Source organism: Podarcis gaigeae (genome assembly GCF_964106915.1).
Source record: "Podarcis gaigeae genome assembly, chromosome: 2".
Taxonomy (NCBI): Eukaryota; Metazoa; Chordata; class Lepidosauria; order Squamata; family Lacertidae; genus Podarcis; species Podarcis gaigeae.
The window spans coordinates 123,397,903-123,414,912 of record NC_139679.1 but is presented as its reverse complement, the minus strand read 5'-3'; the positions used below and the strand labels follow the sequence as shown (position 1 = coordinate 123,414,912).

General features: G+C 45.3%; 1 protein-coding gene and 1 long non-coding RNA gene across 2 annotated transcripts in view; one reads left to right on the top strand and one right to left on the bottom strand.

Annotated features, from left to right (window-relative positions):
* LOC310838315 overlaps positions 1-17,010 on the top strand; it is a 110,729-nt gene that overhangs the window by 17,605 nt on the left and 76,114 nt on the right. The gene's annotated exons all lie outside the window — the stretch shown is intronic.
* On the bottom strand, positions 3,135-16,024 carry LOC310838017 (uncharacterized protein). Its single transcript, XM_083725339.1, has 4 exons — positions 15,960-16,024; positions 14,904-15,060; positions 12,795-13,006; positions 3,135-4,890 (listed from the first exon to the last, which is right to left on the bottom strand). The coding sequence occupies exons 3-4, from the start codon at positions 12,925-12,927 to the stop codon at positions 4,118-4,120; spliced, it is 906 nt and encodes a 301-aa protein (XP_083581465.1). The 5' UTR covers positions 12,928-13,006; positions 14,904-15,060; positions 15,960-16,024; the 3' UTR covers positions 3,135-4,117.

The window sequence follows — 17,010 nt, the reverse complement described above, 5'->3', positions numbered from 1 at the left end:
GTGATTTGTGGGCAGGGAGATTATACAATATTCAATGGAATATCCACCCAGATTTGCATAAGAAGGGTTCACATGCCTTCCTCCTAATCATTTAATCATTCTCCACTTCTCTGTGCGTTTTTGTGTAACTTTCAAAATTGCAAACCATTTTTAAAAGGGGCCTTCTTGCATTATGGCAGAAATCTTTAACTGCAGGAAAACAAAGTTCTGCCATGCGCTGGAATCCCTCCTGCAAAATATTGACTGTCTGGAGGCACACTCTGATTTCATAGGTTCCAGTTGCCCCCATATGCCAGGACCATGAACTTAGGTGCTTCTCAGTTGAAGGTGCAGCAGCAGCTGATCCTTAAGTCCTGGCTGAACATGAGTATGCTGCATTTGAGAATGTTATGATTGTGCAAAGTGGAATTTAAAAATCCAAACCTACAAGGGGGTAAATAATGCAGCTGACTGTAAACACAGCTGAAACGCAATCTCATGAAATGTTCATGATGGTGAAAGTTGTGGTCACAGTTTCACTATGGTGTCAGTCCACCTTCAGCGAGGCTGATGGGCCTTTCCTCTCTCCTACAGGTCGCTAATGGAAGGTATTAGAGCATCTCAGGGTGGACTCTGTTTTATTTTCTGTGCTGGAAACAGCTGAGAGTTTAGATGCAGAAAGAATTAGAAATGTTGTTTTCATTCAGTGGAGGGGGGCACTTTTTCATTCCAGTGGCTATCATGGGAAATTCTGGAATGTCCTGTCCTTCCTGGCTGCCATTTGTGAAATCAATCAGGACCTCAGGCTCTTACCCAACATCACCCTCGGCTATGTCATCTATGACCATTATTCTAATGCAAGGATGACTTCTGATGCCCTGCTAGACCTGCTCTCTACTGGGCACGCAGGCATTCCAAACTATGACTGTGGGAAGAGGAATAACCTGTTGACTGTTCTTGAAGATGCTGAACCTGATATTTCTAGACATAAGTCACCTGTGTCAAGCATCTACAAAATCCCACAGGTATGGCTGGTTTGGTGTTAAGACGGAGTTGTGCCTCTGCCATGGGCTTTCCTTTCTTTCCTTTTTGGACTCTCCCAAAGGTGAGGGTGGGATGGAACCTGGAAGCAGGAGCACTCAACACTGGTGTCAAATGTCCCATGACACCCCACCACTGCTTTTAAAAACCATGTTGCTTGTTTACAATGCATTCAAAACACAGTTTTTTGAGTAATGTAGCCGAGTCCCTAGTCTAATATTCTGGGATGTGATTCAGTCCCACAAAATATTGACAGACCGGAGGCATTCCTGGAAGACCTCCTCCCGTTCTACGCGGTCAGCATTTTGTCTGGTTCTTTGTGTGTGTGTGTGTGGGACTGTAGTTGGTCAACTGTCTGAGATTTGTCCTGGAACCACAGCAAAGCACTCACCTCTCCCTTTACGTCCTGGGCAAGTTATGGATACACTGTTCCGACGCTTCATAATAAAACCCAGTTCCCCTTTTTTCTACCAGATAGCCCCAAATGGAGATCCCCAGAATCTGGGGATCGTCCAACCGCTCCCAAACTTCAGATGGATGTGGATTCCCATATTGCGTGGGAAAGTCCTTAAATAATAACAATAATTTATTTATACCCCGTCTGTCTGGCTGGGTTTCTCCAACCACTCTGGGTAGTTTCCAGCAAAATATTAAAATACAATAATTCATCTCATATTAAAAGCTTCCCTAAACAGGGCTCCCTTGAGATGTCTTCTCAAAGTCAGACAGTTGTTTATTTCTTTGACATCTGGTAGGAGGGCATTCCACAGGGCGGATGCCACTACCGAGAAGGCCCTGTATCTTCAATTCCCACAGGGAGGGAGCCAGCAGAAGACCCTGGGAGTAGGACCTCAGTGTGCAGACAGAAGGATGGGGGTGGAGACACTACTTCAGGTATACTGGGCCGAGGCTGTTAAGGGCTTTAAAGGTGAGCCCCAACACTTTGAATTGTGTCCAGAAACGTACTGGGAGCCAATGTAGGTCTTTCAGGACCGGTGTTATGTGGTCTCGGCAGCTACTCCCAGTCACCAGTCTAGCTGCTACATTCTGGATTAGTTGTTGTTTTCAGGTCACCTTCAAAGGTAGCACCACATAGAACGTGTTGCAGTAGTCCAAGCGAGTCCTCAACACCAGCCCACCCCCTGTCACCCAAGAACAGCACTTCTGTCTTGTCTGGATTCAACGTCAATCAGTTACCTGCCATCCATCCTCCAACCAACCGCCTCCAGACACTCACACAGGACCTTCACCGCTTTCACTGGTTCTGATTTAAAAGAGAGTTAGAACAGGGTATCATCTGCATACTGATGAACACCCAGCCCCAACCCCCTGATGATCTCTCCCAGCAGCTTCATGTGAGGCATCTGATCAAGGCCTGTATTTTAAAATGAGCTTAAAGATATATTTGCAAACGTTTGTATGTTTCATGCCAGGCAGAAACCAGCTGGCTAAGTTGTTTGGCAATTGTTTATCTTCCTGCTCTCCTGAACAAGGGCCCCTCTGATTTACAGCAGTAGCAGGAGACAAGTTTACAAAGTTGTAAAAGGAAATTACAGGCTGGGAGCAAATGTTACACTGACCCTACATATTACAGAATACAATCAAGCTGCAAAAACACTAATTAAGAGTTGGTAAATAGTAAGATTTATTGTTTAACAGAAAATAATACCATGTGCCTCCCATCAGACTCTAGCCATATTTTCCTAAGGTTTAAGGTATACTGAGAGAGTTAAAGGGCAATAAATTTTGGGAAGAGTTAATGGGAAAAGCAGCTGGCTGGGAGTGTAAACTGGGAGGGGGGGGTGTAAACTGAAGAGACTTCTTTTGAAGCTGTTTTTACTGAGTTCCTTTTTTAATTTGCAAAGGCCTTTTCTTCTAAAAAGCTATCCATGTTATGTATGAGATTTTTTGGCTTAATGTAATTATGCAAAGGATTTAGAAAGTAAGAAATGTTAGATTCTTATGTTAGACTCTTATTTCATTGATGGTGTGTGAGAATGTGAACCCAAGATCTCTGTTTAGATAGAATGTAATACCATGAGCCATTTGTTTTGGAATGCAGGGGCAACAGGGGCAAAAGGTGATCTGGTAATTAAAGTGCCTTGTCAGGCAAATGTAAGATATATGGCTACTTGTCTGCCATTTATGGATAGAAGGAAATATAGCTCTTTGTCTCCCATAAAAGGTAATAGGAAATGGGTGTATCTTTTATGATTGGTTCTAGCAAACAGCCAATAGGAATTTCCACCAGGCTCATTGGACAGAGGCAGCCAAAGGAGGAGCAAGGGGGCTGGGCTGAGGAAATATAAGTGCTGGCCATCAGGGCTGGAGAGAGGCAGAGCTTTGGTAACCATATACCACTGTGCCTATCATTTATTTGTCTGACAAATAAATTATTATTTTAATTTCTCTGTTGCTGCGTTGAATATTTCATTCCAGCTAAGTGTTAACCACAAGCAGGTTGCTACACATGTAGATCTTAAAAAGCATGAGGGAGAGGATGGAACCCTGAGGCACCCCACAAGTGAGTGCCCAGGAGTCTGTACACTAATCCCCCACCACCACTTTCTGAACACGGCCCAGGAGGAAGGAGTGGAACCAATCTATAACCCTCAGGTGCCAGCTCCTCTAGACGGTCCAGAAGGATGTCGTGGTCAATGGTATCAAAGGCCACTGAGAGCTCCAGCAGAACCAGGAAACAGCTTTCACCTTTGTCCCTAGAGCGCCGGAGATCATCGACCAGCACAAACAAGGCAGTTTCAGTCCCAATATGAGGCCTGATTCCCGATTGGAAAGGATCCAAATGGTCCCCATCCTCCAGGCATGCCTGAATTTCTTCAGCAACCACCTGCTCAATCACATGAATTTCTTCATTGGAAGCTAGATGCCTCTTGGAAGAGAAGCTGTTTCCACATTTCTAATATGCTTCATGCCCTGTACAGTGGTGCCTCAGCTTACAGACGCTTCAGATTACAGACTCCGATAACCCATAAATAGTACCTGGGGTTAAGAACTTTGCTTCAGAGTGAGAACAGAAATTGCGAGGCAGCAGCGTGAGGCCCCACTAGCTAAAGTGGTCTTCAGGTTAAGAACAGTTTCAGGTTAAGAATGGACCTCCAGAACTAATTATGTTCTTAACCTGAGGTGCCACTGTATGGGTTCTTTGATGGCGGATGAGACCTGCCCTCTTTCTGAAGCTCTTCCCACATTCCAAGCAGTGATAGGGTTTCTTCCCTGTATGTATTCTGTGATGGGAAGTGAGATTGTGGCTGAGACGGAAGCTCTTTCCACATTCGAAGCACTGATAGGGTTTCTCCCCTGTATGAATTCTTTGATGGGACGTGAGACCCTGCCTCTGACTGAAGCTCTTTCCACATTCCAAGCACTGAAAAGGTTTCTCCCCTGTATGAATTCTTTGATGGGAAGTGAGATCCCCACTCAGACAAAAACTCTTTCCACATTCCAAGCACTGATAGGGTTTCTCCCCTGTATGAATTCTTTGGTGGGAAGTGAGACTGTCCTTCCGACTGAAGCTCTTCCTACATTCTGAGCACTGATAGGGTTTCTCTCCAGTATGAATTCTTTGATGCAAAGTGAGTTTGTCCTTCCGACTGAAGCTCTTTCCACATTCCAAGCACTGATAGGGTTTCTCTCCTGTATGAATTCTGTGATGAGAAGTGAGATTGTCCTTCCGACTGAAGCTCTTCCCACATTCTGAGCACTGATAGCCTTTCTTCCCGCTTTTAGTTCTTTGATGGGAACGGGAACTCTGACTGGAGCTCTCTCCATACCCCCAATTTTGATATGGCTTCTCCACTGTGTGGATTTTGTCATGGTCTCCCCCATTCTTCATTTCCATTTCATCACCACCTACAACAAAGACAGAAACTAATTAGATCCTCAGGAAGAAATGGAGCCCCCAATTACTGAACAATGCTAATGAACTTTTGTGAAAGAGGAAGAACAGAAGATGTGAGGTCTTTCTACAGAGGTCATGGCTTTTGTCGACCAGCATTCACAGACGTATTTTTGAGAACTAGACGTTCAGAAAGTCTGGCTCTTTTCTAGGACGGATTTTTGTTGACACAATCATGAAATCCACTACAACTTAACAGTGGTCTTCTCTTTAAAAATTGGGCAGTGGCTAAAACAGAAACCCAAACCTGACAGAAATTACCTCAACTTCCCTAACAATTCTTGTATGTAAATGTTGCCTCCAAGTTGCTATGGAAAGGGTGACTGTCACTCCAGAAGGCCGTTTTTTCCAGTTAGGTCTGTTCTCAACTGCCGAGTGAGAGAGAGAGGCAGCATAAAACAGGCAGCAGGTGCTCTCCGTGAGAGCACCTGCTGCCTGTTTTATGCTGCTATGGGCCTCAGAAAAAGTCTGTAAAGTCCCCTATATATAGAAGCACTTGTAATTCACTCTTCATACCTCATGTAGCAGTATTATTTGATGTTGAATTATTTTGGTTTTTTGAGTGTAGCTTATTATCTAGAATAACGAATGGGATAAATGTAGAAATAATCTAAATCAATAAAGAATATATATAGATATATTAGATATAAGCACATGTAAATGTGTTTTAGTATATCAAGTAATGTAATGTGTTCTGTTTAAACTCTCAACAGAGAATCTTGTGGAGTCTTTTATAGGAGGAAAAAAAAGCTATGTTTTTCAAGGGTCAAACAACCTCCACACATATAAATACCACAGAAAATGGGTTTGGGGTCCACAAAATCCAGAAAACCACGAATAACCCAGAAAGACAGGTGCAGAGTTGTAAAGTGACACGTTTTACCTCAGAAACTGACATTAACATTTTTTTTATTTTTTTAAATAATTTTTATTGGATTTTCACATTTTTTACAGACAAACAAACACACACACAAAACAAAACATATATAATTTCATACCCTTACTTTCATTACCTTCTTTCATTGACTTCCCCACACCCCCCTTCCCACATTCCAATTTCCTTAATTATCTCTGCAAGTTATTTCCTTTCATCTCTTAAATGTTGTTATTATCTTTTCTTAAAACTTATCACTTTTTACTTGGCCCAATTTTACTTATCCAATTTTTGCGCATTGAATCCTTTCTCTAAGGTCGACCTAAGTTCTCTCCCACGAATTCCTTCCTTTTAAATTAAACCCAAAAATCATAATAATCCAGTTCAAAATCTCAGATTTTTACTACTCTACTCTCCCATCCCCCCCTGCCCCGGTTTCTGTCCCTTCCCAAACCAATGTCCTGAAAATAAAGGGTAGTTTTAGCCCGGATTTCTCACATCAGAGGCCCTTAGGCCCCAATTAGTCTCTCTCCACCAGTTTTGTTGGTAGTCCTTTTTGTTGGCCCTTTCTTCTCGAGGGAGTTCTGTCACAATCCCCTCATATTTTCCTCCCTCCAAGTCAGTCAAAAGAAGATTCTGCCCAGGATCAACCAGTCTCTCATATTCCCACCTGAAGAAGAAGTCCCAATCATACTTATTTGTTCTTTTATAGTCCAATATTCCAATTATTCCAGGGGCTTCTTTCTTTATCTTTCTCTCCTTTTGCAGATTTGTAATCCACTGGTCATCTTCTTTGTTTCCTTTGTTTCCAAAGGTTGCAGGCTTTTGATTAATATTTTCAACCTGAACTTCCTCTCCTCCTCCTTCTTCTTTTTCCTCCAGTTCAAAGGTTATCTCTTCTTCTACAGCTGCTGAGTTTTTTTCCATCCACTTTGTGTCATCAACAGAGTTGCTTAGTTTAAAATTGAAGGTCATCAGTTGTTTGCTCATATCCATGCTCTGCTCTTGTAGGGTTCCCACGAGAAAGAACATTCTTTCTATCTCTGCCCATAATTTTCCTTCTGCAGCCATTGCAGTGTCTTTAATTCCCTCTAGGGGGATTGCCATCATAGTTCTTTTCCAACAATCCGTTACTATGTTGTTCAAAACACTTTGTTTCCAATCAGTTCAATTTTAATGTAACACTTTTAGTCCAAAAAGATATTAGTAACACAGTCCAAACTTTAGCCACCTGTTTGACAGCTCTTTTGACAGCTGTCAAACTCTTTATTCTTTTTCCTCGGGCTCACACGCAGGGCGCTCCCGGGTCCATGGGGGGGGGGTTACCCAGAAAAGAAAAACCCCTGAAATTCCTCTCTCTTCCTCTCCAGCACAATAACTTCTTAATCCAATTCGTGAAAGTTATCTGTTTAGACTCAAAAGTCTTTCCACCTTAGTGGTCCTCTCCTTGCTTTAAATCTTTTTGTGGGGAGGGGGAGTGTGGACTTCCTTTTAGCACACCCCCCGATCGTACTCAATTTAAAGGTAAAACTTTAGTGCCGAAATACAGCGCTCTCCGGTCATGGCTCGCGGCTTCGCTCCACCGAGGTAGCGATCAACTCTCAGCACCACGCCACTCTCCAATCCACTCCGCAGCCTTTAAAAAGGCTCTTCGCGGGTCGGGGAGGGCGCTTAAGGTGCCCACCGAGTTACCAAGTCCGCAGGCTTCAGCGCCTGCGGTTTCTAAGGGCCCCCGTGTCGCCGGCACGGCAAGACTCGTCCTCAGCGGAGCCGATTCCCTCCGGAGCTCGGAGGGAATCCGCCATTACCCGTTCGCGCTATCCCGGAAGTCCTCCTGACATTAACATTTTGACCACTTTGCCAGTGTACTCTTAATTATCCTCTCAGAAACAATTTTTAAAGGCAGATTGAAAAGTAGAAAGAAATTTTTAGGATGCATAGAGGAAATTTTACACAGTGGAATAGGAGAATGAGAAGTGAGTGAGGCTGAGATACTTCAGAAAAGTGTGACTAGCCCAAGGTCGCCCAGCAGCTGCATGTGGAGGAGCGGAGATGCGAACCCGGTTCCCCAGATTACGAGTCTACCGCTTTTAACCACTGCGCCACACTGGCTCTCCTTAATCTTAATCTAAGTACAACAACCACAAGAGCTCCTGAATAGACAACAAGCTACGTGATGTTGAATGCTCTCTGTTCTCTCCTATTTCCCGTTTTTGTGTTCCAGTTTAAACCAATTCATGAACCCAGAACTCATACACTGACCATTAATGATGAACCATATATTATAGACATTCCTGCAAATTTATTCTGCTAGTTTTGAGATATACAAATGACATGAGAAGACCCGGTCTACATGTTTGTATCATTTATTATTCACATGTTCCTTGTTTTTAAAAACAAATAAAAAGTTACTCCAAAAAGAAAAGGGCGACACACAGCATAGGCCCCATCTGCATTCAAACTGCAAAGCAGCATCACGTTACTTTAAAGCAGCGTTTCCCAACCCCTGTTCCGCGGCACACTTGTGTGCCGCGAGACGTTCCCTGCTGTGCCGTGGGACGGATCGGGCGAGTCGGGCGGCGAGAGGCGGGGCGGCGGCGGCGAGCACACGCGGGGCGGCGAGCGAGCTCCCTTCGCCGCTCGCTACTGAGCCTTTGTGTGCTTCCGAGCCTTTGTGTGTAGCGGCTGCATCCCATTGCCGCTCGCTGCTGGGCCTGCGCATGCGCGAAGTTTTCGCGCTTCCCATCACCGCTCGCTACATTTTCGCGCCTAGCAGCCTACCTCCCTGCTTTTTGCTGTGCCGTTGGACGGAGCGGGCGAGTCGGGCGGCAGCAGGAAGTGGGGCCGTCCTGCCTCTACCGAAACAGCACGGCAGGTCTGAGCTGGCGCCTGGAAGGACACAGATTGCTTCATTTCGCTGCATTCCACAGCTCCGAGGCTGGCAGGTAAATGCGTGCACTTCTCTCTCTCGTTTTATTTAATGTGCATTTTAGAAGCATGTGGGAAAGTGTGCATGTGTGTGTTTGGGGCTAGATTTCATGCATGCCTTTAAAAAAAAAAAAAAAAAAATCCTTCCAGTAGCACCTTAAAGACCAACTAAGTCAGTTCTTGGTATGAGCTTTCGTGTGCATGCACACTTCAGATACACTCAAGCTTTGCATGGCCCATATATATGCGCGTGTGTAAGGCATGTGCCATTCCCATTACGGATTTCTGATCCCCGGGTGGGTGCCCTCTGGGATCGAGGAACAACAGTGCAGAGAAATCAGCAAGCTTTTTTTTCTTAAGTTCTCTTCCTGCTTCATCCACATTCACCCCCCCAAAAGGCCATTTTCTGCGTGCTGAATAAATTCTGCCACTCAAACGGCACGAGGTGCCAATGCATCGGGGCTGTGGAATTTATTCTGCTTGCAGAATTCTTCAACTCAACCGCATTTTGATGTTTAAATGTTGTATTTTAATCTTGTTTTTAAGTTATATTTCAATCAACTTGTTTTTTATTATTGTTTTTATTTCAATCGACTTATTTTTTATTATTTGTTATATTTCAATCGACTTGTTTTTTATTATTTGTTGTTAGCCGCCCTGAGCCCGGTCTTGGCTGGGGAGGGCGGGGTATAAATAAAATTTATTTGGGAAAGATGGTTTAGGTATGTCCAAGCAGGCTTGATAGCAAAAACTGTTTCTCACAAACTTAACATCGTATACAGACAGTGGCCTTATTACAGTGTTTTTCAACCGCTGTTAGTGTTTTTCAACCTTTTTAGGTTTTCTGTAAACTGGGGAAGACATCCATGTTGGAAGTTCAATTCCTTGCTTAGCCATGAAGCTCAATGGAAATTGCCTTGCTCTTGCCCTCTCTAATCCAGTGTTTTTCAACCGCTGTTCCGCGGCACACTAGGCCCTCGGGGACCTCGTGGCTTCCGCTTTTGCGTGTGCTGCCGTCACTCTTCCCGCCATTCCCATGTATAATTCGTGCCCGTAATACAGGCAGTAAAAACTGTTCTGTATAACGACTACCCCGCCTCTCCCCCCCATCTAAACCCATTTTTTTTCCTTTGCAGAAAGGAGCCGCTGCATTGAGGTCCGGACTCCAGCCTGGACCTATCACAGTAGGACATCATCTTCCGACTTCCTTCCCGAGCACAGAGACCAGGACTCAGCGGGAGTCGGCACTGTAGAGAGGCCGGATACTGCAGTGATGGAAAAGTTTTTGAAAAGAAAAGAACTGGACTCTGAACAAAATTTGGAGCCAGATGAGAGCCCAAGTATGAGTGGGCATGAAAAGAAAGCAAAGATGGTTAGCTCAAGCAAATCCTCTGGCACAAGGCTATATAGCGAAAGCTATATTTCATTTGGATTTACTTTCACCGGAGATGCAAGCCAACCAATTCCACTGTGCGTGGTGTGTGGTGAAAAGCTAGCTAACAGTGCTATGGTCCCAAGCAAACTTAAACGCCATCTCCAAACGAAGCACCCTTTGCTTCAAAACAAGAATGAAGACTATTTTGTTCGCCTGCGTGAAAACACGGAGAAACAGGCAACTTTAATGAGACAAACCTCAAAGGTAAATGAAAGAGGTCTTAAAGCTAGCTATCACGTTGCTGAACTTATAGCCAAGTCAAAAAAGTCGCACACTGTGGCAGAGACATTAATACTTCCTGCCTGCAAAGCTATTGTAGAGGAGATGCTCGGACCTGAAGCAGCTAAGGAAATAGCCAAAGTCCCTCTCTCAAACAACACAATTTCCAGACGTATTAATGACATGTCTGCAGACATTGAAAGTGTGGTTTTGGAAAAGATCCATAGCAGTGAGAAATTTGCATTACAACTTGACGAGTCTACTGATATCAGTGGACATGCTCAACTCTTGGCCAATGTGCGTTTTGTTGATGGTGATGCAATTAGAGAAAACTTCTTTTTCTGCAAGGCATTGCCAGAAAAAGCAACAGGAGAAGAAATTTTTCGGGTCACATCAGAATACCTTGAACAAGGAGGACTTAAGTGGGAAAACTGCACAAGTGTCTGCACCGATGGAGCTGCAGCCATGGTCGGGCACACCAAAGGCTTTGTAAGCAGAGTGAAAGAAAGAAATCCAGATGTGATTGTTACGCATTGTTTTTTGCACCGTGAGGCCCTCGTAGCCAAGACTTTACCAGCAGACCTAGTTCATGTGTTGGATGATGTTGTGCGCATGGTAAACTTTGTAAAGTCACGACCCGTGAAAAGTCGCATATTTGCAGCTTTGTGTGAGGAGATGGGAGCGAAGCATAAAACCTTGCTGTTTCATACGGAGGTCCGGTGGTTGTCGCGTGGCAAGGTCTTGGTTCGTGTGTATGAGCTGCGGGAGGAACTTAAAGTGTTTCTGACAAATGAGAGGTCAGATTACGCAAAGCTGCTTGCAAGTGATGAGTGGTGTGCAAGGCTGGCATACCTGGCAGATATATTTCATCATCTGAATGAACTGAACACACGAATGCAAGGCCGAAATGAAAACCTGCTTACAAGTACAGATAAAATAAATGGATTCCGTGCAAAGGTGCAACTCTGGCATCAACACGTGGAAAGTGGCAATCTTGAAATGTTCACACTCACCAAGCAATGGCAAGGTGTTCACACTGCTGCACTGTGTGAGATAATAGCTAAACATTTAAAAACTCTCGAGGGGAAGTTGTCATTTTATTTCTCTTCAGTCTCCACTGAATGCCTTGACTGGGTTAGGGACCCTTATAGCTCAGCATCAGTTGGTGGAAAGGACATGACTTTACAGGAGCAGGAGGAACTAACTGAACTGAGACAAAATCGTGGTTTCAAGCTAAGATTTGCTGATCTACCTTTGGACAGTTTTTGGTTGGAAACTGCCAAGGAGTTCCCCCTTCTGGCAAACAAAGCTATTTTGACGTTGCTCCCATTTTCCACTACATATCTCTGTGAGTTGAGCTTTTCAAGCATGATTGCTATAAAAACTAAAAACAGAGAGAGACTGAGAGCTGTTGACGAAGAGCTACGTGTGTGTCTTTCTTCGATTCCAGCCAGAATATCAGCTTTGTGTTCAGCCAAACAGCCCCAGGTTGCGCACTGAATAAAGTATTTTATAATTTTTCATATTTCTGTTTACTTACTATTTCATAATTAAGTAACTTATCTTATATTTATTTACGGCTATTAGCCCATAAAATATGTACAAACATAAAAGCACAGAAGCATAAAAACCAATACATCGAACGACAGAAGAGGAACACCACGATGCAAGAGTGGGACATTGAGCAGTGACAAATAACAGCTTGGGGCCCAGAAAGTTCCGAGGGACGGTTCACAGAGAAAGGAGAACTGGAGACGAGATCCGTCGTGCACTCTCATCATAACTGTCCGATTAGTTTTTGTTGTTGTTGTTTTTTGGTGGTTTTTGTGTGTGAGATAACCGCATTCAGGAATCTCGCCACCTGCAGAGTTAAAGAAGAATCTGTATCCTGCAAGATACAGTAAGTAATTATAAAATACTTTCTTTGTGTTTATTTGATGCCTATTAAAGAGAGTTACTTTATATATAGTCAATATAGGCACAGAGTTAATTTTTTAAACATTTTCTAATGGTGGTGTGCCTCGAGATTTTTTTCATGAAGCAAGTGTGCCTTTGCCCAAAAAAGGTTGGGAAACACTGCTTTAAAGAGTCGTTGCTTCTATTGCTGTGTGACAGAGCTGTAAGTTTTTTGATATAAGCAGGGCATTCAGGTCACAGCACTGGTATTAGACATTTTGAGCTGCCAATACATCGTGGTGGCTGGGGAGCTGTCATGTATTCCTAGCTCAAATTGCCTGCAGATAACAAAGGTGCAGGCAGGCAGGTGGTGGAGCCAAAAGAGGTTCTCACCTTCTCAATCTCCACCCGCCTGCCTGCTTCCCTCCACCCCCAGGCTGAGCAAGCCCCAATACCTCTCTGGCTCCATCCCTCCATGTCCCCATCTCCCCTCCCCTGGAACTCACCAGATCTCTCTGAGAGCCCTAGAGAGGAGCACTCAGAGGTTGTGAGGAGGGATGCAGGAGACAACCTGACCAGGTCAACCGTCCATCTTCCCCCTTCCATCCTCGCTAGCTTTGCAGGATCCATCTCTTTCATCCTTCCTGAGGAGTCAAGGAGCCAAAACAAGCTGCAGGGTCCTGGGAGAGAGGAAGAAGCAAAGGGAGCCTCAAAGACCCTGCAGGGAAGAAGAGAAGAGAAGAAGAAGAGTTTGGATTTGATATCCCGCTTTATCACTACCCGAAAGAGTCTCAAAGTGGCTAACATTCTCCTTTCCCTTCCTCCCCCACAACAAACCCTCTGTGAGGTTAGTGGGGCTGAGAGACTTCAGAGAAGTGTGACTAGCCCAAGGTCACCCAGCAGCTGCATGTGGAGGAGCGAGGAAGCAAACCCGGTTCCCCAGATTACGAGTCTACTGCTCTTAACCACTACTCCACACTGGCTCTCACTGGATTCTCCTGCCCCTGGAAAAGCACAAATGGGACAGCCCCTTCCCAACACAAACCCCATTTATAAACCTTTCCAGTGGTTCCAATTTCCTCTGTTTACTCCTCTCCCCTCTTCGTAAAGCCGGCATGGTCTGCACAGTAGAGCCCTGAGAATAGATCCCATTGAACTCAGTGGGGCTTATGGATAGAACTTGGTGCAAAAACCAGGCACCATCTTGTCCCCAAGCCTGAAGACTGCAACGCCAGGCATGCTTATCTATGGTATCATAAGGCAAAAGTTGACAAAAGTTTTCATAGTCATAAAAAGAAACTCGATTCTTACAAGTTTGGAGGGAAATATAAAGATTTTTTTCAAAAGAAAACAGCATGGTGACTTTCTCCATTAGAAGCAATATTTTTGAAAAAAGTACATATGAGGATAAATTGGCCAACATATAAAGAGCTGTGAACAGAAACTGACAAGCAGTTAAAATTAAAGGACTTTGAAGAAGTAAGAGAAAATGTAATAGACTGGTTACACTATTTACAACTAAATGAAACTTTTAAAAATCATAAAAAGAAAGGATTTAGTTATCAAGTGTCAAGATTTCAGAGAGAAATAGTAGAAAGTAGTACAAAACTGCTGTCAAAAATGAACGATCTGCTTTTGGAATGGGAAACTAAAGAGGACCAGGTCAAATGCGTTATGATAAAATGGGCAAAGGGTGTGGGACATAATATATGAATGACGGACTGGGAAAGGCTTTGGAAGTTAGATTTGGAAGTTAGGCCACTGAGACCACCTAACACCGGTCTTGAAAGACCTACACTGGCTCCAGTATGTTTCCGAGCACAATTCAAAGTGTTGGTGCTGACCTTTAAAGCTCTAAACGGCCTCGGCCCAGTATACCTGAAGGAGCGTCTCCACCCCCCATCCTTCTGCCCAGACACTGAGGTCCAGTGTCGAGGGCCTTCTGGCGGTTCCCTCCCTGCGAGAAGCCAAGTTACAGGGAACCAGGCAGAGGGCCTTCTAGTTAGTGGCACCCGCCCAGATGTCAAAGAGAAGAACAACTACCAGACTTTTAGAAGACATCTGAAGGCAGCCCTGTTTAGGGAAGCTTTTAATGTTTAATAGATTATTGTATTTTAATATTCTGTTGGAAGCCATAAAGAGAGGATGGGGAAACCCAGCCAGATGGGTGGGGTATAATTAATAAATTATTATTATTATTATTATAGATTTGAAATTTTCTGCAGGTACTTTACTGAAGGAGAACTACATAAAAATGATGTATAGGTGGTATCTGACCCCGGTTCAATTAGCAAAAATGTACTTCTCACTCGCAGGATCAACACCTTGTTGTGGTGAGTGGGCTTGCACGTTCCTATGACCCTGGTGAGCGAAGCCATTGGGAATCTCCCAGCAGGATCACCCTGGTACTTTACTAATAATAGTGGAAGTGATGCAGAGTGTGACTCTTCTGAATATTCCGTGTATACCAGTAGTATACAAGGAATCTTTACAACCCCAAGTAGCTGATTCCCCAAAGAATCTGTCCTGCAAGCAAAAGAAACCTCTGACAAGCACTTGAAGAACCCCAACCTGGAAATGGAGCCCCATGTGCTTCCTCATCTCTAAAGTCCCACCTGGCCCTGAGGGAACTGGATTCGCAGGAGAAACAGTTCCCCTCTCCTCTCCTCGGACAAGTGAAAGGAAGTCTCCCCTGCTGAAGAAATGACAGCCCTGCTTGCCTGGAATTCACATATTGCTGACCACACTGCACTGATTCTCCCAGTCTCCTCGCTAGAACAGAGGAGCAGGAACATGTTGGTACAGCACCTTCTCCCTCGTCACAGAAGGAGACGCAGTTACAACCATCTCAAACAATGATCCTGGAAACATGGACAGCAGATGAGCTCTTGCTCAACGGATTTCATTCATTCTCAACTGGGGAGGATCTAGGGGTAAAGCGTGGGAGAGCGAAAGGGGGCCTGGGGGTCTTGGTCTCCACTACCCTACGGGCCATTTCAAGCCCTCTCCCCTCATTCAAGTCATAAGCCAGGGCAGTGTTAATCCAATTCAGCCACCAGGCCCTGTTGGTAATTAACGCTGATGTGACCCCAATGAGGCAGAAATCTCAGATCAGAGACTTGTGGGTTGAAAGGGAAATTTATACCACTGACCTTATTTTGCTGGACCCAAAGGCATCTGTAGTTTTAGGAGGGGATCTCAATGCCAGATTGGGCCCTCATCATCATGCCCTTTTTGCACAGCACAAATGGTCTCCTCCCAACCGTGAAGCCAGTGGATTCCTCCTCACCCGTTGTTCCAAAGATCAGAAATCAAACTTTGCAGGCATCTGCTTGGCTCAAACAGCATTCAGGCTAAACCTCTACATCTTAAACGGTGCCCTGGAAAGCGACCCAATAAGAGATCTCGCTCTCATTGCCCTGCTAAAAATGTAGCGCTTTCTGCCAGGAGAAAAGACACAGTAGCGATGCTGGCCAAGAGGAAGACGCCCCTTCCTCCTCCTCCTCCTCCTCCTCCTCCTCCTCCGCTCTTTCTCGAGACTCCAGGGCTTTCTCTGCAGGCTCCCCCCTCCAAGTCCCCCTCCCCCCCATCTGGCGCCCCCCAGGCCTGATCTGGCCAGCCCCCCAGGCATCGTCCCCCGCAGCCCCTTCTCCCCATTGCACCAGACTCACCCCCAGGCAGCTCTTGCAAGAGAGAGAGGGAGGGAGGCGGAAGCAGCCCCTCCGCTTGCAGGCGGGAATGGCGAGGGAGGGGCTTTGCTCGGGAGGACCTTGCCCCCCCCCACGCCTCCACTTCCTGTCCTCTCTAGACACCCAGCTCTGTGCCTTTTAACCCTTGGCAAGCCGAGCATAAGTGGAGCCCCGCTCTCTCCTCCCCCAAGGCAGGAGCCCAGGAGGAGCCGCTAACCCAGAAATATTACCTCGTGTTAAGAACTTTGCTTCAGGATGAGAACAGAAATGGCCTTGGATCCTAAGCCTATGTAGCAAATGCATAGTTTGGGGGTACTCTTGGATACGGCTTTGTCACTAGAGACCCACATTTCCTCTAGGGCTCTTTGTGAACAGGAATAGCCGGACCACTGGAGCCCATGCATTGGGAAACGTGGAGCTGGACTGCAGCAATGCACTCTTTCTGGGGCTGCCCTTGGGTCCGGTGCAGAATCTCTAGTTGGTGAAAAATGGTGTGGCCAGATTGTTCTTGTGAGCTTTTGGTCAAGAACATCTGGCACCACAGCCCCCCATTTGGAGGACTATCCACTTAATACTATTTTCTGCTTCCTGCAACTTCCATTCCTGATCCACAAGAGGACCTCTTCTCTTATTCCATGGCTACTAAGCTTATTCAATACAACTTTACACTCCCCCTGATGTCACCGGGGGTCGTGCCATGGCCCTAGCCACCAGCAAGGGCGTCGGACAGGATCCACGAACGCCAGATTCCTTTACCGGAATACCCATAAAGTGGAGAGGTAGGCGATGGCCACACCCTGCCCTCCAATACACAAACATATTCCAATGCCTAACCGCCAATACCCAAAAAGTTGTGGCGATTTGCTACGAGGCAGGCAAAAAACCAAGTGGCCAATACCAATCTGCCATTTGGATAAGAATTCCTACCAGGCCCCTTGGGCGGCCAAGGCAACCAGCCACAGGTCCATAGCAAGATCAAGAACCAAGTTATGGTGGTGGGTGATCTGACGAACACCAGCAGCGCAATGAAAGA

Excerpts from the sequence above, each read along its gene's own strand:
- LOC310838017 (XM_083725339.1), bottom strand. The coding sequence starts at position 12,927 with ATGAAAGAGATGGATCCTGCAAAGCTAGCGAGGATGGAAGGGGGAAGA. Across the intron at positions 4,891-12,794 it reads AGGGCTCTCAGAGAGATCTG|GTGGTGATGAAATGGAAATG; the intron begins GTGAGTTCCAGG and ends TCTTTGTTGTAG.